This window comes from Giraffa tippelskirchi, chromosome 5 (genome assembly GCF_054371585.1).
Source record: "Giraffa tippelskirchi isolate mGirTip1 chromosome 5, T2T-mGirTip1v1.2.pri, whole genome shotgun sequence".
Lineage (NCBI taxonomy): Eukaryota > Metazoa > Chordata > Mammalia > Artiodactyla > Giraffidae > Giraffa > Giraffa tippelskirchi.
In genome coordinates, this window is record NC_137279.1 from 88731421 (window position 1) to 88759347 (window position 27927).

Below are 27927 nucleotides of genomic sequence, written 5' to 3' on the forward strand. Positions count from 1 at the left end.
AGAAGAAATCTAGAGAGAGCTGCTTGTTCCCAGTATTCAAAAACAGGGGAAAATGGGAGTCGTTCAGGAGGCTGCCTGCCAGCCTGTTAGAAAAGAAGTTGATTTCCACCACAATTCTAGGAGGCCGTCTATCTTTTGAGTATCACAAGAAAAGTGAACCCTCAACAAAACTACGAAAGTTACTTTCCCTCCTCAGCAATGCGCACGCGCCCCTCGCTCGGTTTTCCGTTGACTTTAAGCCCCGCCCCCTATGCGTCCTTCGAGGAGGGTTGGGAGCGGAGAGCTTGCGCGACCACTCTTCCCTCAGTCTTCTTCAGCACAGCGTCGCAAAGGGGCCGGAAAGCGTGCCGGCGCAGGCGCAAGCTCAGAGAGCGGAGGCGGTGGTGGTGGCGGCCGCTGGCCAGTGTAAGATGGCGGCGGCGTTGGTGGCGGCAGTGGACGGGGCGGCTGGGCCCGGAACAGTTGGAGCAGCCGCTGGCAGAAGGATGACCCAAGACGGGAAGCGGGCTGCTGAGCCTCGCCGGCTCCCGTGCTTGTAACTGCCCCAGCCGGACATCCCCCCCCCCCGACCTACCCGGTCCGTGTCTCGTTCCGGCTTGGCCTGACCCCCCTCTCCCCTGGCCCAAACCCCTTCAGAATGGGTTTGACTCCTTTCCCAAGCTCCCAGGGCTCAGGTCTTTTTCCCATGACCCGAGTCACCGCTGGGAGGACTGGCTGCCCTTCCGTCAGGTCAGCCCCAGGGTTGCCCCAGGAGCCTGCCCCACAATCTGCAGGACCTCTTGCCTCGTCGGGTGACCCATTTGTGTGCGCTCCCCACCCCCCCCACCTTTAGATTGAGGAACGCGGCTCCCCTCGAGTTTCCCCGTAACCTCGGGGCCACCGCGCAGTGTGTCCCCCTCCCCCATCTCGAGTTCTCGGGCCCAGCACCTTGTACGGAAGGCCGAGGTTCAAGAATCCGGGAGTCAGTTGTTGCCGTCTTTTCCTGTCGGCTTTGTAATGTAATTCTCGTAGTCTGCCTCCCTTTACCCCTAAATCTTTCAGGACACCCTAGAACGGTACCGTTTGGTCCCTGTTAGTTGGAAAGCATCTGGTGGTTTGAATTTCTGACTCATACGATTGTTGCTGGAGTCTGTAAACAAACCGGCACCAGGGCTATCACGTTCTCTCCGGGATTTCCCCCCTACTCTGTGGCTTCTTGTTGAGAGGTTTGGTTATGGGTTAGCTTTGAAAAGATTCAGGTTTTACTTTCAAATGAGTTTTACATTTTAGCAGAACTGGGAGATTACTTGCCTGGTTCATTTCATTTCTGTAACAGTGTTTGAAAGTTACTTGTTTAGTAGGTAAATTTCTGTGGTTCTAAATAGTTCGAGGAGGTCTGAAAAATACTAGCATGTATTAATAAATTTTCTTATTATGTTACAATTTTTTATTATATTTAGTAGAAGAGACACCTTTGCCATTTAAACTTTTAACTTTTCTCAGTCCTTCAGTGAATCTACAGACCTATTTTCTCAGGAGCTCAGCCTGGCCCTACTTCAGTGATAAAGGAGGAAAGGTGAGTAGGAGTTGAAGGCATTTAAATTCCTGAGTTCAAGACATACCCTACCCTGGTGCTCAAATGCTGACCACTAAAGTCATAAAATTCCTACCGCTATTTCCAAAGAGTTGGGGTATTGTTCTTGGCTTTGTTCCACCTCTGGTTAAATTACTTTTACAAGTTTAATTGACTCTGGGCTTCTTGACTTTCTGTCCTAAATGGTTGCTGCATATCTTCACATGACTCCAGTTAAACCTAGAAGTGAGTGTATCTTCCTATTTATTCATTTGCCTTGTGTTTTGCCTTTGTGCAGATCGTGTTTCTTACACTGTTAAAAGCTGGGAATTAGTTTGCCAGAGTTCTCTTCAGCCCTTTGTCAAATCAATTCTCTTTGCCTCTCAGGGCTTTGGATTGTCATTTCTTGCTATTTAGAGGGGAGCATTTAAGCTACTTTTAACTAAAAGCTAGTGAATCCTGTGTAATACTGCCTTTAGTTGGTGTCTAAGTGCATCCACCTCAGAATTCTGACTTTTCAGGACTTACTGATAAATTTTGAGTGGAAAAAAAAAACCCCACAAAACAGTGGTGCTCTCTTATAGCTGGTCTGAAGAATTCTTACTTAGCAGAGGAATCATCCTATGCATTCAGCAGCATGGGCCAGTGCCACAGAGGGAGTTAGGACATACAACTGGTAAATGTAATTTTTGTAAAGATTTTGGATTCCTGGTAGCAGAGAATAGCACTATGGTTGAGTTTCATGAGATGTGATGGAAGAGCTGAGTGGCTCTGGAAGGTAGACCTGGCTGATTCTTAATATGTTTATGATTTGGAGTAGGAAGAAGTTGAGTGTGACACTGGTGAGTTTTATTCCACATGGTGTTCTGTGTAGAAATTGCTTATTAGGAGCTGAAATAAGGTCATTGGCAGTATGTGTATGTATCAGTAAGATAAAAGAAAAATACAGTCTTTAGAACTAGATAGGTCTGGATTTAAATACTGTTCTAAGATTTATTAGCCATGTGATCTTGGGCAAGTCACTTAAACTTTTCTGAGTCTTTTCTTAATTTCCACATCTCTGTAAGTGGGATAATACAGCTTATGTCCTAGGGTCATTGTCAGTATTGTGTGAGGAAACTCATATAAAGGTCTTACATTATGCCTAGCACAAGATAGACACTAAAAAAATTTTTCTTTACACACCATTGATATAGCTTTAAATAAGTTGTATGTTAGTTTCCTCTTCTTTGCATTTTACTTTTGAGCATGTTTTCCTGATTATTTTTTCATATTCATTTTTAATTGTCCATCTTAGATGTGTTCTTTGTAGGTGCCCACCTAGGCTTGTCTTTATTGATGTATGTGTATTTTTAAATTCATTCTTAAAGTAAGCATCAGTAAGTTTCCTTTATTCTTTGCTCCTGCCTCTTGGTCTCCCTTTTAGCACACCTAATCAGAGGTTATATAAGTGTAATTCCTTCCCTTCCTGATTCAGTGTTGCTCACCACCTCAGCTCCAGCTACCACTTATGCCTTTTTGTTTTTGCCACAGAAAGAATACATTTTTTTCTAAGCTGTTGTGCTCTGCAGTGATCCTCATCAGTAGCTTATCAAAGGACTAGACCATGAGGGACTTCTCTGGTGGTCCAGTGGTTAAGACTCTGCGCTTCCATTGCAGGGAGTATGGGTTTGATCCCTGGTCAGGGAACTAGAATCCCCATGGTCAAAAAAAAAAACAACAACCCTGGACCATGAAAATGTCTCCTTTCTCTTTGAAGTGAATCTGGGCTAGGAAGTCAGGAATGCAGTGTTTATTTCATCTCCCCAACATGGCCATCTTACTAATATGACAGCAGAGATGAAAAGTTTTTAACCTCCTGTTGGCTTTTGTTTCACATTTTTTTGAGAAAGATAAGGGCACATGAAAATTAAGAATATGTTGATATCATTGCGATGAAAGCAACTGTATTCATTCAAGCCAATGATCAACTTAAAGTTAACCAACTTTCATTACTATCATCTAGGGTCTAAATGCTCTCTCTTGAAAGGTAAAAACTCTTGGGGTGAAGGATAGTAATGTGCATTTTATTATTTGTGGGTTTTTTGAGATCTAGAGTTCTGTGCTGAGTAGGGCAGGAGTAGGTGTGGGAGGAGAAAAGGAAATATGTTGAAAGAGCCATAACTTTGTTCCTTATTACTGTATGTGCTGGGGAAGAACCTCCTCCCACCATCACCACTACCAGGAAGGTCTTCACATTTTATGCTCCAGGTGACACCTGTGTATACAGTGAATCAGTATTTTTAGTCTGTGGACCGCAATTCAAAAATTCTTGTATTTCTGAGGTTATTTTCTATTTCAGGGTGTTGCATAAGAATTGTTGCATCTTGATAGGAAGTATTTCCTACCGTGGCTGCAGTAGGAGGCTAGTTATGCTCATGATCTTAGTTCCCACCACCAACCTGACAGGGCATTTCATACAGCAGCTTATTAAATGTATAAGAATCAGCCTCTGTGATCCTTAGTTTTGATTAGGATCAACCTAAGACAGAAACGTGTCTTTAGAGAAAACTTAAAAGAAATGTCTTTTTGTTACCTTTTAAAAACAGTACTGGCATTTCAGAAGCAGACATACTCTAGTAGAAGACATTCTATAGAAGTGTACCCTGTTGTGGGAGACTGAGGTCTTCAAAGTCTCATGCTGTAGGTCCTGTGTTCTATCAGATGAGTTAAAGGCTTTTAAATAATGAAGTGACTGGCTGACCTTTGTTTTCAGTAGATAGGTTTGTTTCTGGATTATTTCTATTGTGGAAAAGTTAATCTAAGCATGTCTAGTAAATGTTCAAATTTTCTATAAAAGAGTTATCCAAACAGCTTTTTATTGCATCACATTGTGGTGTTAGAGTTAGTTTTTAAGATTGAATTAATTTTTTTTTTAAAGCAGATTATTGGTGAGCCAAGATAATGTTATTTACCCTCACCCATTTGGAACCCAGGCAACTGAAGGAATTGAATCAGTGGCAGTCATGGAAGTAATGACTATGCATATCTTAGTTTCAGAGCCCAAAGGCAGTGATTTTAGATTAGCTTTACGGTAATACTGAAAACTTTTCATCTTTCATTTTCATGAGTAAACTTCATCACTCTTAAAATTGGTCAGAAAAAGGGGCTACCTGTTCTTGTTTACTGATTCAGTTATTCTTAGAGTGAGAAGAAAGTCTGGAAACGTCTAAAAATTAGAGTGTGATGCATTTTATGAATTTGTCACTTCTTTATATAGCATTTTTAAAATTTCTACCTCTACAGAACATAGTTTCTGGGCCAGAAGCTCAGTTTCTCAAGTATCATCTTTACCCAAGGAACATATATGCCCAAGATAAGCCAGTGAACTAAAGCTGCCCTGAATTTGCAAATACGGCATGATAAGTGATTAATTTGACAAAGATGACATCTTATTAATGAAATGTAGTATGTTTAATGGATTGGGTTATTGCAAAATTTTTCATCGTATCTGAGAGGTTAAATATTTGCTCTTATGCTCTGAGGATACTATTTAAGGAGATCTGGGCAAGTTCTAATGTGAAGCATCCATGTTGCCTCACGTGTCTTTTTTTTTTTCTAAGTTAGCCATCTAGAAAGCTATTACAGGATTTACCTCTAGTGGTAGCCAAGAGGCTGTATTCCTCTGGTGTTTAAGCATTGCCACATTTTCAGGTATGTTTTTAACCTTACTCAGGACCCACATTATACTCTCGCCTCCAGTTTCATTCAGATTGGAGGGCACTTCTTGATGTTTTTAGCCTCTCCTTATTGTTTTAAGCTGTACCCTTTTATCTCTCTGGTATCCTTTTGAACAATTTAAGAAAAATTTGAAATATGAAAGGCAAAAACAGGTAATGGGGACTGGATTCTGATGTAAATACAAATAATTTCATAGTAACACTATGTTTAATAGTGTTAGTAACAAATGTTTAAATATAAAACATTTCATAGAAACAATGAAATTTCCTAAGAAGTGATTTTCCTTAAAATTATTTAAATTGAGGTGAATGGGCTTAAATGTTATTATAAAAAGTTCCTTAGCTCTGCTGCTGCTGGAGATAGCACTTAGCGCATTCCTAACATACTCTGAAATACTGTTAGCAGAATTAAAGTCAATAAACTATAAACACAGGACATTTAGTATTACCAACAGGGAGAAAAGGCATTCATTCCAGTGGAGGAACAGAGTTCCTTGTTTTTATAATAGTAGATGTAGGACTTCTTATGTTCCTCCTCATCATTTGTGATGATTGCTTTGAAGTTTTCACCATGGCTATCTTTTGACACTTCAAAAGGCAGGAGAACTTAAAGAGACTTAATGTGGTGGGCTCTTGCGTGTATTGCTTTACCCTAGTTCATAGAACATGAATGTGCTCAAAGGAAGGTATTAACAGAGCTCTCTGAATTCTTTTTTTTTTTTAATTTATTTATTTGGCTGCGCCAGTCTTAGTCATGGCATGCAAATTGTTAGTTGTAGTATGTAGGATCTAGTTCCCTGACCAGGGATCAAACCTGTGCCCCCTGCATTGGGAGCTCAGAGTCTTAACCACTGAACCACCAGAGAAGTCCCTCTCTGAATAGTTTAAAAGACCAGTGATAGCAGGTAAACAGATTTCATAGACTTGGAACTATGTCTTGATTTATGTACAGTGTTTGGAGGATCATTGTTGAGTGGTGAAGATGCCTAGGCTTCTCTAGAAAATGCAGTCTGGAACCAGAGATGAGAAGCTAGAAAAATAATATAAATGCCTGACACCTATAGACAGCCAATTGCAAATATCGTATTTAATCCTCTTAACCATTTCTTTAGGATTATGGTATTGTCCCATTTTACAAAAGAAGAAACAAACTCACAGGTAGGTGGTAGAAGTAAAATTCAAACTCAAGTGTGAGTAACACCAAAGCCCTTTTCTTTTCATTAAACCGTATGCTGTCTTTAAAAACCAGGGCTCTTCAATGCCAAGTGATGAAGCAGATTGAGCTGAAAGGTAGAATTCAGTGCTGCTTATAAAGTGTATTTAAAGTATAAAAGGTCTGTACAAATGATCATATGAATGAAAATATTTTTTAATTGTTTAAACATAGATCTCAGATTATCATTAATTGGTAACCTAGTAAGTTTTTTATGGAAATAATTTTAATGGACTTAAGAGATAGCTGAATCTTTTATGATACTTGAATAGGGAGAAAACCAGCATTTTCACTCAGTTCCTCAGGTAATTCCACAGAAAAGCAGTTGGCTCATTGAGCCAAACACTATCAGTTCTGCCTCTGCAGTGTTTCTCACATTGATTCCCTTCTTTTCACTTCTTCTGCCATCAGCCTAATACAGAGTCTCATTGCTTCTAACTTTGGCGCACACACACACACACACACACACACACACACACACACACACACACACACACACACACACACACACACACTTCTTAACTAATGAACTATTTCTCACACACACACTTCTTAACTAATGAACTATTTCACACACACACACACACACACACACACACACACTTCTTAACTAATGAACTATTTCTCCCTGAAACTAAATATAATCCTTATTCTGTTGAACTATGACAATATTCTATTTATCTTTTCTTTCTTTCTTTCTTTTTTTTTTTTTTTTTCATTTTTTGGCTGCACCAAGTGGCTTGTGGGATTTTAGTTCCCCAGCAAGGAATTGAACCTGGGCTATGGTAGTGAAAGAGCAAAGTCCTAACCACTGGACCACCATAGAATTTTCCTATCTTTTTTTTTTTTTAATGGTACTGACACTTGTGTCTCTTATATCACAGTTGTATACCTGTTTTTCTTAATTGATTATTGGCTATAAAAGGTATTATGATTGCCTTGTTTGTTTTTGTAGCTCCTGTCTTGCCTTGTACATTGTTGGCATTACTAGCATGTCTCAGTACAAATGGGCCACTGGGTGGTGCCAGAGGCCTATGATTTAGATAAAAAAGGGAGGCTCGAGCTGCTGTATGGTTACCCGGTGCTGTTGCTTCTTCTGCAGGATAGGAATAGAGATTAATTTCCCTGATCCCAGAAACAATTATAGTTTCTGCGCTTCATTCCAGCTTACCAGAGGGGACAGTATAGTGTGTTTATTAATAACACCTCTAACTACTTTAATAGAGCGTAGCCCGGAACTAAAGGCTTGCCCCCCTATAAACATGTTTTACATAGTATGAGTGTCAGCTTCCTTGGGGTCAGTCTTTGATTTCAGTGCCTAAGGTTCTCTGTCTGATAAATAAACACTGTACTGTTAGAGTGGGGCTGGCAGCTGGAGTTGGGAAGGTTGACTTGCAGAAGTGTTTATTGTAAAGTTTAGAAGAGTAGTAAGGCAAGGAGAATGAATTTAAATGAGTCATTTCAGTTTGAAAGCAAAAACTGGGTATGGAGAAAGTAGTACTGGTTGATTCCAGATGGACTGTGGGGACCCAAGACTGAAAAGCAAATTTGTACTTTGGATGGAGATCAACCCTGAACAGCTGTTCAGTCATGAGTGGTATGGGACATCTGTCCTCCCAAGAGGAACCAGGGATTGTGTCGCTCTCAGATATCTGTCTTACTAATAATTGAAGTAGTTTCTACCGTTACCTTTCACTTTCAGAGGAAATTCTGAGACCTTTTCTCATTTAAACATGGGTGTCTATGTATGAGAGTTGGGAACTTAAGTTGCAGAATGAGACATGCCAAATGAGACAGCTGGATGGACCCAAGAGAATGCTGGGATTATGTAACTCAAGAGAACTCAAAACCTAAGTTCAGGTCTTAGTAAAGGGATCAGGAACAGTAATATTATTTATAAGTTGAAACTGAGGTAGAGTAGAGTTATCAGACCGTTTTCCATAGACCCTAGACTCCAAAGGGATTAAAGTGAACTTGAGTGAGAAATTTTTGAAATTTCTCTCAAGGTAGAAGGCATATGTATACAAATTAATAGTACAGCTACTATAACTACTTTGGGCTACTTTAAGCTTCTGATATTCTTAGTTGTCACCTAGACAAGAGGATTGAAGACTTTTATGAGTTCAGGATTTATCTTACCTTTAATGGGGTTCTGATAAGGCAGCTTTGTTTGCAACAAAAATTCTTCCATGTTTTAATTTTCAGGCAAGAAGACCTGACATTTTGCTCTCATTTATTATGACCTATTGACCACTATTAGGTAGCTTCTGTTAATAATCACAGGCTCGAGAGTCTAGTATTTTTAATTGTTGAGTTGTATCTTGTCATTTAACACTTTGCATGAATCTCCTCTCCCTCCCCCCCTTTCTCTTTTCTGGCCAGATTGATAATTTACATACAGTAAAATTTACCCTTTGTTTCATCGACCTACTCTATGAATTCTAGCAAATGCATAGTCATGTAACACCACTGTGATGAAGGCACAGAACATTTTCATCTTTCCAAAAAGTTTTCTCATGCCTGTTTGTTGTTAGTTCCTTTTTCCCAAATCCTAGCAATGACTCTGTCCCTGTAGTTTGTCTTTTCCAGAATGTCCTATAAATGGAGTAGTATTACATAACTGAGTCTTACTTCTTTCACGTAGCATAACACGTTTGGGATCCATTCATGTTGTTGTGGGTATCAGTAGTTCGTTCATTTTATTGCTCTGAAGTAGTCTATTGTGTGATGGACCATAGTTTGTTTATCTATGACCTAGCTGAAAACACTGTTTAGTTTTTGATGGATCTAAGTAAAGTCACTTAAAACGTTTACATTTAGATTTTTAGATGGATCTTCGTTCTTAGTTTCATTTCTCTTCAGTACGTACCTGGGTAGGATTCCTGGTTTGTATGGTAAGTGTATGTTTAACTTTATTTAAAAAACTGCCAAACCAACCATTTTCCAAAGCAACTAACTACTGTTTTACATTTCTCTGAGTGCTGTGTACGAGTTTAGTTACTCTACTCTTTGATAGCACTTGATAAAGAAAACTTTCATTATTACTATTTTTAAAATTTCAGCTATTTTAATAGGTGTGTAGAGGATTCTCATTGTGGCTTCAATTTGTATTTTCTTAATTTGATCATCTTTTTCAAGTGATAGTTATTTAGTTGTGTGACTCTGTAAATATGTTCCCGTTGCTGTCAAATATGTCTTTTGCAGATATTTTCTTCCAGTCCATAGCTCGTCTTTTCATTTTTTAAGTCTCTTGAAGAGTAGATTTTTAATTTTGATATATCCAGTTAATTAACTTCTTCTTTCATGGTTTGTGCTTTTTTGCCCTGTCTTAAATATTTGCCTACCCCGATGTCACAAAGATTATCTACTTTGTTTTCTTCTGGAAGTTGTATTGTTTTAGCTTTTACATTTAGGTCTGTGATTCATTTGCAGTTAGTTTTTATATATTGCTCAGTGTACAAATTGAGTTTCTTTTTTTACATTTGGATGTCCTGTTCTAGTATACCTGGTCTCTTGTATAACTCTTGCATCAGTGTTAGGATAAAGCAGCCCCAGTGGTTTTAAACAAGAGATGTTTGGTGCTTCTTCACAGACTACTCTTACATCCTGTATTAACTCTCCCTCTTCTTGATTTTTAGTTAATATTTTATTATGTATTTGGTCAAAAATTTAAGGCCTTTTTAAGACAGGAAAAATCTCAGTCATTAGAATTTCTTAGGTAGAAATTAAAATGACACCTGGGTCTTTTTCACCATCCCCCAATAGTTTACTCTTTAACCTTCACTTTGGCAGGGGGTTATGGTTATTTTTAGAGTACAGGCAGTAGAGCTAGTCTAATTAACTCCCCCAGCTACCTGAGGCAGTGAACCAAACTCAGATTGGTTTGCTCTGGACTGGATTTTACATGGAAAATGATCAAGGTACAAACAGTGGATTTGTTGGGAATGGAGTGCATTAAAGACTAAAAGTAATTTACATTTGGGTCAGATATAGTCCCCAGACTGAGATTATAAAATAAGATTGCATTTTTTGGTGATAGTAGAAATTCTAGAGTGACTCATATAGTTAAGACCTAGGGAACAGTCATAGCACTTTAGCCTGCCTTAATTTGGGCACTTACTCAAATTTCCGCCATAGTGTTGAGATGGTTTTAAGTTTCATTTTGACAGACAGTTATACAATAACAACTCATCCCAGAAGTAATTGTAGTTTTATCACTGTCATCATTTCTTGGCTTTTTAGAGAAGCAGTCCCCCAGAATGGGAATGTGTGTACCTCATGGGGTATGGAGTGCTTCCCTTGTAGCTCAGCTGGTAAAGAATCCGCCTGCAATGTGGGAGACCTGGGTTCGATCTCTGGGTTGGGAAAATCCCCTGGAGAAGGGAAAGGCTACCCACTCGAGTATTCTGGCCTAGAGAATTCCTTGGGCTGTATAGTCTGTGGGGTCGCAAAGAGTCAGACACAACTGACTTTCACTTCACTTTACTTGGGGTATGGAAGATGCTCCAGTGGTGTATAGGGACAGAATATTGAAATTTTTAATTTTTTCTAGAAAAATCAAGCTCAGTAATTAATGTGAATTGATTAAATGTGGGTTCATGCACAGACTTTTCACTAATAGAAGTTCATAATCAGTTTTGAGATCAATGTTCTAAGAACATCCTCTGCAGAAATTTTAACATATAATTCTGCTTAACTGTACCATCTCTGTAGTTACTAATACTATTTTACAAAAGAAGAAAATGAAGCCCAGAGAAGATTAAGCAGCACATCCAAAGCCATGTCACAAAGTTTGTTAATAAACTTAGCTAGTACTAGAACCCTGCACTTCTAATTTTCAGCCTGTGACTAGTTTTGCTAGACTCTCTGGCCCCTAAAATGTGACCTTTAGAAGCTATCAGCTCAGTGATTAAACAGAGTTGACATAGACTATGTTCTGTTTCTGGATTTTAGAATAAATTCTGTCAGCTTTTTTCTTCAAAGAAAAGATCCCTCCTTGCAAGAACCTTAAACCAATTTCCCAAAAGGCAGATGTTCTCTACAACTTCTGGGTGTAGTTTGAACCCTATGGCTCTCCTTTTCTGAGAAGTGGTTCTCAGAGCTAGGTAAGCATTAGGCATTTGGCTCCTCCAGCCCAGCAAATGTTTTCTAGAGCCATTATGAGACAAGTTCAAGCAGACTGGGCTTCTGTAGAAGTTGATGAAATTGAGTTTTGAGATAAGGGTCTCTGGAGCTGCTTTAATACTTCTCTAGGAGTGGATATTAGTGAGGTGGGAAGTATGGTGTGGTTGACAGTTTTGATTCTTGAGATGAAAAAACAGCTCTGTTAGCAGTTGACCATAAGGGTACATTGATGATCTTAGGTTTTAATCTTAAAGTAGTACAACTGTTTTTCCCTGCTCCATAGACTTTGCAATTAATGTAATTAATTTAAGCCCTAGGTGGGGAAGAAGATATTGCTGAGTTACCAAAGAATATACACAGGGACAACTGAGAGGAAAAAATAAGTGTTGTGTGAGGAGAACACTGTACAAAAATACATCATTGAAGTAGGAGGAATAAAACAGCCTGCTCTGCAAATAGCTCTTCTGTTTTTCTTTATGTGGCTTCACAGATCTGTTTTTTGTTGACATTGTCTTTCATCATCACCCTTACAGGTGTCCCTCCTTCAAATTCAGCCTCAGTCCTGCTCTTGGATTATTTCTACTGCCTCGTCCTGGCCTAATGTGAGCAAGTTTTGGGCAGCTGTCTCTTGGCAGAGGATACTTTTTTTTCTTTGAAGCAACTTGGATTTCTGTAGAGAGAGTAGGGGGTAAGGATAAGGATGGGACTGCTTCTGGGATAATTGTTATGGGAATGAAAGGGCTGTTGAAAGATTAGAAGCCAGTGTGCCTAGATACAAGGACTGGAGTCATAATCATACTTTGTCTTTTACCAGTGCCTTTTGTCCAAGGCACTGAAAGGGCTTAACAGAATTCTGGTCTGAATAATATTCTTTGCTCTTTGGAATTTGCTTGAGGTGGGAGTGAGGCCCTGAAAAAATAATGACTGTATTAAAGGGATATAAAAGGAATAAAGTTAGGTACCCCAGTTCCTAGTTAGGGCCTTGCTAAACAGACAAATCTGGTGAAAGCTGGTGGAACTAGGTGAAATAGTGTTTGCCATTTTATGAAATGGACTGAGATGATTTTAATGGAAATGTTGCTCTTTTCTTCTCCAGCTTTGCATTTGGTGACTGACTGACTAGTTGTAAGGGAAAGAAAAACTTTTAGGTTCTTTTTTAGGGGTAGGGTGCTCCTGGGTTCTAATTTGACTCTGTTTTTTATAGTCCTTAGTTTGTATCTGTGCCTGTAAATTTGAAACTAGGATCTGAATGACCATAAAGCTCAAGGTGTTATCCCAAGAGCTCAGTTTCTTCTATCTCGGCTGTTTTGTATGTAAAAAAGATACTCATTCTGACCCTCCTCTTCATGTTGTGAAGACACGTGTTTTATAGACATTGTGGATACATACGATGAATATTTACAACAAGATTTTTGCCTAAGAGGGTAGTGCTGAAGCTAACTTTTTTGTATTAAGACTGCTTGCTTGCAATACTTGTCACTTGATATAGACCTGCTGTTCCAGGATTTATTTCAGTTCCTCTTCCCCCATCTGAAAAATCACTGCCAGTTACTTGTTAAGGTAAAGAGATGGCAGTTGGCCTCCCAAAGATACGTCCCTTTATGGAATTTAGACATAGGGGGATAATATCTGACATAATTTTCAGCAACTGAGAAGCCCTGTTGAGCACACACCAAAAAATCATTTTTATAAAAATGACAAAGGCTGTACATCGTTAAATCTCCTGGTGCCTTTTATCATCTTTCCCAGATTGTTTCCTAATTTTTTCATTTTCTTCCTCTCCTCAATCCAGGCTGGCTACAGTAAATATCATTCAAGATGTCCAGCAAAGGGAGCAGCACAGATGGCAAAACAGACTTAGCTAATGGTAAGGGACCAAAATGAAGGTGAAGCTATTTTTGCTGTTGACTGCAAAGAGAATGGAGACCTGGATTTTAAGGGAGGGAGTGAACTCTTCCTGTGTTGTTTTGAGTGTTGGAAGTACATAGGAAACACCTTTTTGTTTCTGGTACTTTTGTTCCTTCAACTTTTATCTTGATTGTTTTCAGAAGATAAGTAATGGAGTTGTGCTTCTAAGAGGTCAAGTGGTTTGGAATTCTGAAAGTTTGTAAGGGTGGATAAACCTAGGAGATGCTGTTAATAAAGGAGGAAAAGAGGATCTAATTGGTGGTGGAACCAAGGTAGTTGTTGGGAAGGCAAGACTCCCCATTTATAAGGAGAGGTCTCTTTCCATGGTAGATCATAGTTCAATAGATTAGATAATAAGTAGTTATAAATAACTGGGATTAGGGCTTTTTTTCTTTCTTCCTTTTTCTTTTCTTAGGAAAAACTTTTAAATCATTGGGTTTAGGGCAGATTTGAAGGCAGAATATCAATATTCTAATAGAAGATAGCTACCACCTGGGTTATTTGACCACTGCATCAACTCGGAGCCAACTTCCAAACAAGAGAAAGTCCTTCAAAATAGTTGGGCAGTACAGAGTCCAGTATTCCTTAGCACCTTGTAGTTTAAGATTACAGGCTAAATTCTAGTTGATGTAATTGGTAGGGCAATGAAATGTTGAGTAAGGGAAGGGGAGATTTTCAACATGCTGTTTCTCTACCCCTTTTGTTCTTTTCTTACCACTGCTGCTCATTTATTTTCTGTAAAGGAGTGATTAAGATTTTCACTGGACTTGGTTGAAAGACACAGAATTCTTAGAGGGGTTTGAGATATAGAATTGGAGTTTGGCCATTAGCTAGATCGAGGATTGCAAATTATGGCCTGCACGCTGCTATTTTTGTAGTTTATTGGAATTCAGTCATGCCCCATTTATTTACATAGTATTTATGGTTGCTTTTGTGCTACAACATGGAATTGAGTACTCGTGCCCATGAAGCCTAAAATTTTTATTATTGGGCCTTTTATAGAAAAAAATTGCCAACTCTTAGTTGTATCTGGTCATTGACTGTTAGAGGCCTCTTACTGAGCTTGTGATATGCTCTGGCCCTTATCTTAAAATGGTAAGGCCCCCAAAGTCATCGTTGTTTGTTAATCATAATTTTAACTATGTGCTAGGAGGTTTGATGTATTATTTTTTTCTTCTCCACGGAAGTGATGGGTGTGAAATTTTGTCCCTTCTCACCACTCCCAATCTCAAGCCCAATTTCATTTCAAAAACCACACTTATTAATCTTTCTCACTGCACACAGGAGCCTCAGCAGATGTAGTTCCTAGGAGCAAATTGCTGCACTTTTCCTCCTTGTAGTTCCTAGCCGTTTTCACACTGTACTCTTAGTTGAAGTGCTTTTTGAAAACAGATGTTTATGTGTCTTCCAACCTTTCGTCACTACTTGAACCAAAAACATATGTGTTTATCTGTTTTCCATAATAGACTTTGTCTAAGAGTTCATTGAAAAGAGATTTCATTGCCTCAGAGAGCTTCAGAAGTTACTGCTCTTATCCAGATGACTAAGCAAGAAGATATTCCCACTTTGAATCCTTAAACCATCAGTGTGGTACTGGACTTGAATAGCTTATCCCAGAGTCACACATAGCTGGTCAGCCTTTCCCAATAGCCTTTACTTCTGGCAAGATACAATTTGTAGTCATCTGAGGAAAGGAGGCCATAAGCAGTGTTTAAAATTCTCATTTGCCCCCTCCTTTCTTTACATCTTGACCTTAGTTTGGAAGTTGTAGCCCTGTGGGCTCCAGAACGTTGCTTGAGTGTTCACTGGTATATAATTTGGCTGTTAGATAGGAGAGTTCAGTATCTGACTATTGGGAATTATATTGCTCAAAGTGACCCAGTTATTTTATAACTACCAGTATGGCAGACCTAGAATGTGATGAACTTTTCTTTTCGAGCCAACTCATGCTGGGGATGGCTGTTCTTTTTCCATATATTCAGTTTAATTGCTATAACTGATGGATGCCCATCTAGCAAAACAGAGCCTAAGATAGTTAGGCTCAGGCATACTTTAATACAATCTGCCAATGCTTTGCTTCTTGGGAATTTATTATAATCTTTGGTTGTCCTACAGTTCCTTGTGTGTATCTCTGGCTTTAATCTTTTTGGAATTCCCTCTTAGAAGGTACTCTTCATAAGCATTTGTAATGAAAACATTTTTGACCAGTGTTGGTTTATGGGTCTCATGATGTGATGATTTGTTTCGACTATGGAGAGGAAATCCTTCTGGTCACTATCTTATTTCCTTATTTTGCCCCCTCACATACCCATTCCTTACTAACATGCAGGAAGCCTGTCTAGCAGTCCAGAGGAGATGTCTGGTGCTGAGGAGGGGAGGGAGACATCCTCAGGCATTGAAGTGGAGGCTTCAGACCTGAGCTTGAGCTTGACCGGGGATGATGGTGGCCCCACCCGCACCAGCACAGAGAGTCGAGGCACAGATACAGAGAGCTCAGGTGAAGACAAGGACTCTGACAGCATGGAGGACACCGGTCATTACTCCATCAATGACGAAAACCAAGTCCATGACCGCTCAGAGGAGGAGGAGGAAGAAGAGGAGCAAGAAGAGCATCCTCGTCGTCGTGTACAGCGCAAGCGGGCCAATCGTGACCAGGACTCATCAGACGATGAGCGGGCCCTGGAAGACTGGGTGTCCTCAGAGACATCGGCCCTGCCCCGACCTCGCTGGCAAGCCCTTCCTGCCCTTCGGGAGCGGGAGCTGGGTTCAAGTGCCCGCTTTGTGTATGAGGCTTGTGGGGCAAGAGTTTTTGTGCAGCGTTTCCGCCTGCAGCATGGGCTTGAAGGCCATACTGGCTGTGTCAATACTCTGCACTTTAACCAACGCGGCACCTGGCTGGCCAGTGGCAGCGATGACCTGAAAGTGGTGGTTTGGGACTGGGTGCGGCGGCAGCCAGTATTGGACTTTGAGAGCGGCCACAAGAGCAATGTCTTCCAGGTGAGGCAAGGGAACAGATTGGCAATTGACAAAATCAGGCATGAATTAGACAGACCTGAGCTGCTGCTGGAGTGATAAGAGTGATAGTGAGTTGTGGTAGAAATTAGATGTCAGGACTTGGTCATACCTTGGCTCCCATAATGGCTTAGAAGAGTTAAATACACTGAAAGACCCATGGTAATCTTTTGTTTCCTTGAGCACAGAAACTATTAGAAGCCTCATTATAATAGGAAGGGTGTTTGGAAATCATCAGGCACTAAATGCCATGCTCGGAGGCAAATAATACAAGAACAGAGGCTCTTGAACCAGACTACTGAGTTTAAATCTTGGCCCAAACCCTTAACTAGCTGTGTGATTGTGGGCAAGTTTATTTAACCTCTGTCTTTCAGTTTATTTGCCTTTAATATAGGATTAATAACGTACAGGGTTATGAAGATTAAATAACAATAGAAGCTAAGCAGTTAGAACTGTGCCTGGTACTTAATAAACCATTGATAGATAAAGTTAACATTTTTATTCTCTGGAAGTTTTACTTATCAGCCCATCCATCATGTAGTACTAGACATTTATCCCTAAGCATGTTCTCTTTCCTTCTCCAATATCCCCTCTGGTTTCCTTTATCTTTGTAGCAAATTTTTGTTGACTTCTTGAATCAAGGAAGATTCTTCTCTGTTTTTCCCTTACCTTTCTTTCTTACTGGGTTAGTCCTAGTTCACTTGAGTACTTATCCTATACCAGTTCAACCTTCCAGAATCAACGGTAATGCTCTCTTATATGAGAAATTCTCTTCTCCTTTAACCCTCGGAAGAAATTGGACTTGAGCCAGCTGTATGAGAGCAGGAGATCTAAGGTGCCAGCTGTCGTATAGCAAAAGGGGATGATTTGGGGTTGTCATCACGTTTTTACCTCTCAAATTCACTCCTTCAATTTCTCTTGTCCTATTTTTTTAATTAACATCCAGGCCAAGTTCCTTCCTAACAGTGGTGATTCCACCCTAGCCATGTGTGCCCGTGATGGACAGGTTCGGGTAGCAGAGTTGTCTGCTACACAGTGCTGCAAGAATACAAAGCGTGTGGCCCAGCACAAGGGAGCATCCCACAAGGTAAGTAAGCCCTTGTCCCAAAGGTTGTACATTTAGCTCTTCTGTGGATCTCAGCTGAGGCCCTCCAGTATTTCTGTCCATTGTGTTCCTTTTGTTATGGACACCTGCATCACTTCTTTCAGGCCTAAGACTTGTAGATAAGATTGGAGAAAAAGCAGTCTCCCTAAACTCAGAAGGCAAGTATTTGAGAGATCTCTAAATCTTGCACATGAAGCATTCACCTGGTTATCCTTAACTCTTAAGCTGAGCTGTGGTTGGTTTGGAGATCCTTGAGGTCTTCTTTGCCTCCCAAGTGTTTAAAATTTACTCTTATTGTATTTGGAACATTTTAACAATTCAAAGGTGCTAGCTGTTGGCTTCTCATATGTGAGAGCTCTAGCTTCCCTGTTCACAACACTCAGTGCATAAACAGCACTATTTCTGGAAGCCCTATTTAGAGCTGGGAATATAGGCCAGATAGTCATGGTGGCAGGCAGTGAGGAGCCAAGAACTGCCTAGTCTCAGAGTAGGCACCGTTTTCTTCCATGCCATGAAAGGGTGATCCTCTGTTTTCACAAACGCTACACAAATATATAGGTGGACCTGAAGTATGCCTTTCTTGCCCAGATGACTCAAGAAATGTGAAAATTACCTATTTCTTTCATTCTTTTTTTTTTTTAATGTTTCTACATCGTTGCTTTTATTTTATTTTTTTTTATTTTTTTTAATAAATTTATTTATTTTAGTTGGGGGCTAATTACTTTACAACATTGTAGTGGTTTTTGCCATACATTGACATGAATCAGCCATGGGTTTGCATGTGTTCCCCATCCTGAACCCCCCTCCCACCTCCCTCCCCATCCCATCCCTCTGGGTCATCCCATTGCCCCAGCCCTGAGCATTTGTCTCATGCATTGAACCTGGAATGGTGTTCTGTTTCACATATGATAATATACATGTTTCAGTGCTATTCTCCCAGAACGTCCCACCCTCACCTTCTCCCTCAGAGTCCATAAGACTGTTGTATGCATCTGTGTCTCTTATTCTGTCTCGCATATAGGGTTATCGTTACCATCTTTCAAATTCCATATATATGCATTAGTATACTGTATTGGTGTTTTTCTTTCTGGCTTACTTCACTCTGTATAATGGGCTCGAGTTTCATCCATCTCAGTAGAACTAATTCAGATGTATTCTTTTTAATGGCTGAGTAATATTCCATTGTGTATATGTACCACAGCTTCCTTATCCATTCGTCTGCTGATGGACATCTAGCTTGCTTCCATGTCCTGGCTATTGTAAACAGTGCTGCGATGAACATTGGGGTACACGCGTCTCTTTCAATTCTGGTTTCCCCGGTGTGTATGCCCAGCAGTGGGATTGCTGGGTCATATGGCAGTTCTATTCCCAGTTTTTTAAGGAATCTCCACACTGTTCTCCATAGTGGCTGTACTAGTTTGCATTCCCACCAACAGTGTAAGAGGGTTCCCTTTTCTCCACACCCTCTCCAGCATTTATTGCTTGTATATTTCTTTCATTCTTAAGACTACTAGTTAGATAACTAACTTTTAAACTAAGCTATAGAGAATGAAACTTGAGTGCCATTTCTCTCCCCACCTGAGGGTGTCAAATTGATTTTGAGAATGAGCCCTAATGGCAGTGTTTTCCTTTGGTATCACTGTTCAAATACCCTGGAGACTTAGTTAAAGTAGCAAATCACCTGTCCTTTTGACTTGTATAGAATGAACAAGCTGTATGTAATTCACACACAAGAGAGAATGGGCTTATTAAATTACCTTCTTCCCTGGGATTTTACAACAAAAAAAGGTAGATATTTGTCTTACTGAGGCATTTTAAATGCAGCCCTTCGTAAATATGAAGGAATGAACTAGACAACCTTTAATGTTAATCTTTTAGAAACCTTATCCTTTCTCTTTTTTCTCCTTCAGTTGGCCCTGGAACCAGACTCTCCCTGTACGTTCCTGTCTGCCGGTGAAGATGCAGTTGTCTTCACCATTGACCTCAGACAAGACCGACCAGCTTCGTAAGTATAGTGTTAGTATTTTTACAGAGTTGAACTTCTTGACTTTGAAAGTATTGCAGATGTCCTAGGTTTTGAAGATATTGCACATGTCCTAGATAATTCTCAACTAAACACAAAGAATAGTTCCTTTGTGTTTATAATAAGAAATGGATTAATTTAGGGAAATGCCTTACTTCTTTGTTGTTACCTGTTTCTCAGCAATCAAGTACTATTCAGCTTAGTTTCATTTCTAAAGCAGAGTTCAGTTATCTTATTATATTGTGGGCTTTAATAACTGGATAATCTTCTAGTTCATTTGGGTGCTGCTGAGCTTCCCCACAGGAAGCACATTACTAACAGCTTAGAGATATGCTCATGTGTAGTTTTCACTTCAATTACGTATAGAAACATAAAAATTAAATGGTAATTCTTAAAAATATTGGTAGTTGTAGTAGAACTCATCATATCATAGCTCATTTTTACATGAATCTGAGACTAATGGGTAAATTATATCTGCTTTTAGCTGTGTGATACCATAGAAAGAGCATAGCATCTTGTTTGTATCCAGGCACACCTAGGTCAGATATCAACTTGGCCATTACGGGTAGTGACCCATGTAACCTTTCTGAACTTCAGTTTCTTCAGCCTCACTGTGGATATAATCAGTCAGTCTCATTCTCTCTCTCTCTCTGGTTTCTCTGAGGATTACTGATAGATGTGTTTTGATACCTCAGCATAGTGTCTGGCAGCATGGTTTTTTTTTGACTGCGCTGTGTCTTTGTTGCTGTGCTGGTTTTCCTCTAGTTGCAGTGAGTGGGGGCTGCTCTCTCGTTGCGTGTACAGGCTTCTCTTTGTGGCAGCTGTTCTCGTGGATCGCAGGCTCTACGGCACTTGGGCTTCAGCAGTTGTGTCCGAGGGCCCAGTAGTTTGGTTCCTGGGCTCTGGAGCATGGGCTCAATAGTTGTGGCCCACGGGCTTAGTTGCTCTGTGGCATGTGGGATCTTCCTGGATCAGGGATCAAACCTGTGTCTCCTGCACTGTGAGGCGAGTTCTTTACCACTGAGCCACCAGGGAAGCCTGGCACTGTGGTTATAACTGATTAAATTGTAGCTACTAATTAGTTTACTTTTTTATTTTTATTGCACTTATAATAAAACATCTTGTTTTAAAAACTCAGTAATGAAGTACATGGACAAAATGTAAATGCTACCTCATATATACCTCTCCTGCCTCCCACTTTTCTAGCTGTTGATAACTGTTGTTAAAAATTTTGAGTGCCTTTTCAGTCCTTTTTCTGTACATTTATGTATCTTTACTATGTACATATATACTTTTCCCTCCAATGTGGGATAATTGTATGTATATATAAACTTGCGTGTATATTACTGTAATGCATTTTGGGGATATTTATACGTCAGACCAAAAAGGCTTACCTCTTTTAACCATGACATATATATCATAGCATTGGTGTACCATAGTTTGTCTAATGATGACCTAGTTGATAGATTATCTAGATTATTTACTGTATTGTTTGTTTTAAAAAATTATATATATATATATATTTTAATATGCCATACTGGAAGTTTACTATGGGATCACAGAGTATTCAACTTTTCAGATCTTTTCCCCCCTTAAAAATTATCTTAAATCTTAGTGAATACCAATATTGAGTAAGGGGTATCACTGATTTTACAAAGCATACAAGTAAAATATATGTTAATTAGGTGATATAATCTTAAGGCTGATTATTATCAGACTTAGAGAGATAAGTATAGAAAAAGTTGTCTACAGAGTGAAAGAATTTAAAATACTGGTTAAAGGATAGAAATGTTTTTGGCTTGTGGAAAGGAGGATATGTTGATTATTTATATAAAACTTCAAGAGGGTGAAGATTGAGAGAGAATGAATGGATTTCTACTGGAAAGGGAACAGGCTTGGGTGATAAAGGTGGTATCTTCAGTCCTAGCGTGTAGTTATCTAGCTTTAAGAAATCATTTAACCTCTTAAACTGAATGATGTTTGTTATTTTCAATTCTAAAGTTCTGTGGTTCTATGATAATAATGGAACATTAGCAAGTTTTCCAGAGAGGAGTGGGAAGGGCAAAGATGGGAAAAATGATAGGAGTTTGTTTGGTCTGCTCTGGTAGAGAGTTGTGAGGCGGAACAAGATCCTGTGAATCAGGTTCAGAGGAAAACTACTATTAACCCACAAGAAATTGGGAATCTGTTTCAAGTAATGGGCAGAGCACATAACTTTGGCAGATAATGAATGTGTGATGAAATGTTGTAGGCAGAAAATCTGACTGAGAGTTGACCAGTGAATCTAGATGCAAGCAGTAATAGATGGGATAGAAATTAAATGGGGAAACATAGAAGGAACTTATAGTAGGAGGAGGTCCAGATTCTGAGCTGGGAAAATAAGAGACAGTGGGCCTTCAAAAAGTTTTTGCTTTAGGGGTTGAATTAGTGAATGAGGTCGGAGGACTGATTGTGAAGGTCGTGGCTAGAATATGTTAAGCTGGTGCCTTAATATCCACTTATATGCAAGACATTTTTGTATGAGATTGACATAGGGGAATATTTCCTTTTTGTATCCATAATAGCTGACTCTCTGGAAGCTGGTGAACTTGGCTAATGTCATAGGAACAGAGTTAGATTTAGAGCTGGGGGTGGGGGTGGATATTCCTTTAGCCAGTGGAAGCTAGTTTGAGATATTCTTCAGAAGAATCCTTTGGTTTGATCTATAATTTCCCTTTTTCTTAGAGCATACCTACTCATTAAAACTGCAAGTTTTAGTGCAAAATTTGGTAAATTTGTTTCATATGATTTTGTCTGCTGCCTTGCTCTGGTGTCAAACTTTTTTTTCCCTGCTACCATTGTTAATCATATTTATACCTCTGCATTTTCCCTGGAGAGCTCAAGGTACTCTGTATATTTATATATTGGGAGAGAGAATTGTTTGTTTTAGGTGAATATATGGAGGCATGGAAAGCTTGAGTTCTTTGTCAAGATTAGATGACAGTGGAGCCAGTACTTCATAATCTGTCACCTCAGTTTCCTCATTTTGCTTCTGCATGGTAAACTTTATGTTTGTCTGACCTTCTCCTTCTGAAAAAATCCAGATTGCTTAGAAAATGAGATGATTCTCTGAAAAAGAGCAGCATCTACACCTATTCCTCTTCCTTATCTAAAACTGAGCTGCCTCTTCTCCATTGCTAATTTTGTTCCTGAAACTCTTTTTTGATTTGTTTTCTGCCTTGTGTTTTTGAGGGTTGGGTACGTGTGTATTTATGTTTTCCCTAATGACATTTATTGTTAATGACCTCTATATACTATTCTTTCAATGGAAAACTACAGAGATTTTAAATTTAAATATTAATAAAATTTCTCCTCTTTGCCTAGGACAGTTTAGGTTGGAGTGACTTTGACCATGTAGAGAGGATGCTAACATCATTTACAAGAAAACTTGTCATAATTATAGTTCTTTCTCTAAGCACCAGAAATGAACAAAAGCTTAGAATTAAAAATGAAAACTCTTATTCATAATTGCCAAAACTTGGAAGCAACCAAGATGTACTTCAGTAGGTGAATGGATAAACTATGGTACACCCAGATAATAGAATATTATTCAGCACTAAAAAAAAAAAAAAAATACCAAGTCCAACCCTTCCTTTCCTGCCTTTTTTCTATAAATTTACTGATCCTTATGATGTCATATTTGACAGGTTGAACACTTCAATCTGGGAAGAGTAGTCATAGTGCACCCTTAAGGTGGGACAAATTATGGAAATTTTATAAGGTTTCCTTGGGGTCCCATGCCCTCTTCAGAATCACCTGTTTTTGTAGTACAACCAGAAGAATAATTCAGAAATGATTTTCAGCCTTAAAAATAGCTGTCTTCATAAGAATCTCCTCTCCTAATTTTCTTCAAATAAGGGAATACTAACATTGTTTCCCTTTGGATTAACTGTTGCTTGCCATTTTTCTTTGTGCATTTTAAAACGGTGTTTTAAGTGATGCTTTTCTGAAATCTGGGAGGTAGATTCTGACTTTAAAGTCTTTTCTGTCTACTGTTCCTATGATTCATCCTCCTCTCACTCTCTGCTCCCAGATGATTGGAAAGATATATTTGTAAGTAAAAGGTGGGAATATGTGGGTATTGTCTCTTTAATGATTGGTTATCATCATATTGGACTCAGGCTGAGACTGTGGGGAGTAATACTTTCATACACCTTTAATTTTATATTTCTTGAGGAACACCATAATATTACTACATGTTTTATTCCATTTCCAAAGTAGCACTTAGTAAATATATATGGCAGTGGGGTTATATTTTTCTTTTCTTGTTCCAGTGTACAGACAAAACCACTTTTTTCTTTCTTTCCAAGTGAAAATCTGTTTAGTTTCTTATTAGTTGTGTCTGCATTACTCTCTATTCTCACTTGCCATGACTATCTGAATCTTTGGGAGAATATAACTTTTTTACTTTTCTACTCTTGAAGGAAACTGGTGGTGACAAAAGAAAAGGAGAAGAAGGTGGGGCTGTATACAATCTATGTGAATCCTGCCAATACCCACCAATTTGCAGTGGGTGGACGAGACCAGTTTGTAAGGTGAGTCTGTGGCTGTTTCGTGTCTTTGAGAGTTTGAGACTGTGATGCATTGTGTACTACCAGCTGTCCCTTTTGGAAAGATATGAATTGCCTAGAAATCCATTAACCACCATCTTTCATTTTTTGCCATCTTCCAAAGAGTTTAAACTTCTGTGATGTATTCTGTTTCCTAATTAACGTTCTCTGAGGGATGGCTTGACATGTTGTGGATATTATCAAGTTTAAGGAAGTTTGATGAATTGACCAAGGTCTCCACCTAGTAGTTAGCGTTAACCCAGGTTTACTAACAGGTGTGCTATTTAGTAAATACTTTCCACCATTTTTCATATGTAAGTTAACATGCACTAGAAATTTTGAATACTGGTTTCAGATTCAGAAATGATTTATTTGACTTGGAAATTCTCATTGTGAACTTAAGAGTTTTTGGCTCCTAATATCCTGAACCACTTTTCTTCATCCTTAGTGATATTTTTGTTTTGAACATTTCTTGTAACATTGTCTATTGAGGCATATCCTAAGGGAAACAGAGTTTATGGATTCAGTCCATGACTACATGTGACTGCAGTTAGTTTCCTTGACCCTTTGTCACAGTCATATCCCATCCCTACCCAGTTGGTCTGTCTCAAATATATTTTTTTAGTTGCCAAGGGATCGTCAGTTTGAAAGGGCAGAAGGAAAGGTTTATAGAAAAATGAATGACTTTATGCTTTTCTGATAGTAGTGAAATACATGATCTTTTTAAATGAGAGGGTATTTTTTTATAACTGTATTCTGTAATTAATTTTATTAATAATTACAGGGATGGATTAAATTTTTAGAAATCCCTGAGAAACGATCTTAATTTATTGAAGAACCCTGCAAGAGAATTGGGGAACTTTGTTACTCTCTTCTTCCCCTGTTTTCATTGCCTTCTAAATTCCTTTCCTCTGTTGACCAATAGCAAGTGTGTAGCAGTAGTTTTTTTTTTTTAAAAAAAAGAAGCTGTGGATCAAAAAAGGGGTTTAGTTGTTGGAACTTTCAAGTGCTACTTCCTCTAAAACATTTACTGAAATTTCTAATTTGGATTTCCTGCTTGAGCTCTGGATTCATTGAAAAGTCTGTGAATTCAGATAATTCAACCACAAGGACCTTGATGTTTGGAGGAAAATGGAGGCATTGTCTGTATTGATAACTGCAACTGATAATGCCTTTATCCAAAGCTGATACTTTCTAAGGGTTAGAATGGGGCTGGAAATTTGTTTCAGTATTTCAACACAAGGACAAATACTCAGATCTTCTGACTCTTATAAGCCTCAGTGTTCTTTAATACCTTTGTACGTGCCAAATTCTCAGCATGTAATAGGCTGTTTACTTGACAGAAGTATGTGTAGATTTTGAGGCACAGTTGGTGGTGGACAGGGAAGCCTGGCTAGCTGCTGTCTATGGGGTTGCAAAGAATCAGACACGACTGAGTGACTGAACTGAACTGACCGCCTATGAGCAGACAGCCCTTCCAACACCCTAGCTCTTCTCACCATCTTCAATTTCTCTGGCACCTCTTCAGTTCATTGAGTATATTGGAATTCCTCCTTTCTGATTCTTTGACAGAACTTTAGGTTCACCTTACAGTACGAATCTGAAAATATTTTTTCTGACTATTTTATATTACAGCACTATAAGCTTTCACTAGCCTGAAGGAAAACCTCTAAGGGAGTACAGAGAAATCACTTACTTATCCTCAAGGCTTTTGCATCGTAAATACTGAATTTTAGTTTAGGATTTTGTGAAGGAGCATTTAAGGGAAACCTTAGAGGGTCATGCTTTTTGCAATATGATCAAAAAGCGGGGATGGGTAGGGAGAAAGAAAAAAGGTAGGCAAGTGAAGGGTGATATGATTTGAGTCTCTGCTACTAAATCCTGCTTGGGCTGGTATAAGAATTTACAGGAGTGAAGGAAAGGAGACTATATCAGATAAATGAATCTCATGGTGATAGATTTGGCAGTGTGATTGGTTGACATGTAAATTTATTGCTAAAGGATTTGGTATAGGCCCATATTTATAAAACAGAGTCAATAAATAGCCCCTTTGCTTCCCTATTGTTGTCAGTGATACTGAGAGAACATTAGGTTAAAGGCACATGGCAGGAAGAGGAGGTGTGGAGGGAAGAGAGGGGCTTCAAGTTAGTGAGGACCTGGAGGCCTGTGGAGAGAAATGCAGTAAGGATGTTGAGACCGCGCCGAAGCTATTCTTTATTTGATTTAAAATGTCAAGGGCACAGGAAGACTCAATAATGTGGAGATGTCAGTTCTTCTCAACTTGAGTTGTTGATTCAGTGCAATTACAGTCAAAATTCCAGCAAGATACTTTACGTATATCAACAAACTGATTCTAAAGTTTGTGAGGTGAGACTAGAGATCTAAAATAGCCAACACCATATTGAGGGAGAAGACCAAAGTTGGAGGCCTGATACTACCCAACTTCAAGACTAACTATAAAGCTACAGTAATTCAAACAGCATTGTATTGGTGAGAGAGACAAATGGATCAAAGCAACAGAATAGAGAACCTCATAAATACAGCCGGGCAAAGGCAAAAAACAGAGAAAAGATAGTCTCTGCAGTATATGGTGCTGAAACAACTGGACATCCACGTGTAAAAACTGAATCTAGACATAGACCTTACACCCTTCAGAAAAGTTAACTCAAAATGGATAATAGACCTGAAAGTAAAACCCAAAGCTATAAAACTCCTAGAAGATAACATAGGAGAAAACCTAGAAGACCTTCAGTATGGTGATGCCTTTTTAGATACAGCGTTATAAAGACATCCATGAAAGAAAAAATTGATAGGTTAGATTTCATTAAAATTAAAAACTTCTGCTCTGTGATAGTATCTTTCAAGAGAATTAGAAGATAAGCCACAGACTGAGAAAATACTTGCAAAAGGCACATCTGATGAAGGACTATTATCCAAAATAGACAAATAACTCTTAAATCTCAACAGCAAAAAAAAAACTCAATCAAAAAACGGGCTAAAGACCTTACTAGACACCTCACTTAAGGAGATATTCAGATAAGTGAATGGAAAGATGACCATCAGGAAAGATGTCGTCAGGAAAATGAGTACACTGCAAAATGATAACAGCTGCTTTGGAAGACAGTTTGACAGTGTCTCCAAAACTGGCACCATGTGATCCAGCAGTTAAGCTCCTTGGTGTTTACCTAAAGAAGTTGAAAACGTATGTCTATACAGAAACCTATACATGGATGTCTATAGCTTTATTCATAATTGCCAAACTTTGGAAGCAACCAATATGTTCTTCAGTATGTGAAATGGTGGTATATCTAGACAATGGAACATTATTCACCACTAGAAAGAAATGAGCTATCAAGTCATGAAAAGACATGGAGGAATCTTAAATGCATATTACTGAGTGGAAAAAAAAGCCAGTATGTAAGGACTTCATACTATATGTTCCAACAGTATGACATTTTGGAAAAGGCAAAACTGTGGAAATAGGATCAGTGATAGCCACGAGTGGTTTGGGGCAAGAGAGATGAATAGGCAGTGGATTTTTATGGCAGTGGAAATACTCTGTGATGTTAGTGATGGATATATGTCATTATACATTTATCCACACCTGTAGAATGTAGAGTAAACTCTGTAGATTTTGAGTGATTATGGTATGTCACTGTAGGTTTTTAAAAACAACTACCAT

At 39.0% G+C, this 27927-nt stretch overlaps 1 protein-coding gene across 19 annotated transcripts in view; it reads left to right on the forward strand.

Moving 5' to 3' along the window:
* Nucleotides 1-366: 366 nt before the first annotated feature.
* DCAF8 (DDB1 and CUL4 associated factor 8) overlaps nucleotides 367-27927 on the forward strand; it is a 42719-nt gene continuing 15158 nt past the window's right edge. For 3 of the 19 annotated variants that reach the window (XR_014053104.1, XM_081487987.1, XM_081487990.1), the window contains exons 1-8: nucleotides 367-577; nucleotides 1483-1555; nucleotides 12142-12296; nucleotides 13401-13475; nucleotides 15846-16513; nucleotides 17475-17615; nucleotides 19544-19638; nucleotides 24120-24230. Coding sequence is in view for 10 of the 19 variants with exons in the window: in XM_081487987.1 (XP_081344113.1) it covers nucleotides 13427-13475; nucleotides 15846-16513; nucleotides 17475-17615; nucleotides 19544-19638; nucleotides 24120-24230 (1064 nt within the window). In the remaining 9 variants the exon portion in view is untranslated. Of the gene's footprint in view, nucleotides 582-1482; nucleotides 1556-12141; nucleotides 12297-13400; nucleotides 13476-15845; nucleotides 16514-17474; nucleotides 17616-19543; nucleotides 19639-24119; nucleotides 24231-27927 lie in introns of all 19 variants that reach the window. The other 16 variants (XR_014053100.1, XR_014053101.1, XM_081487988.1 and 13 more) reach the window with 8 other exon arrangements.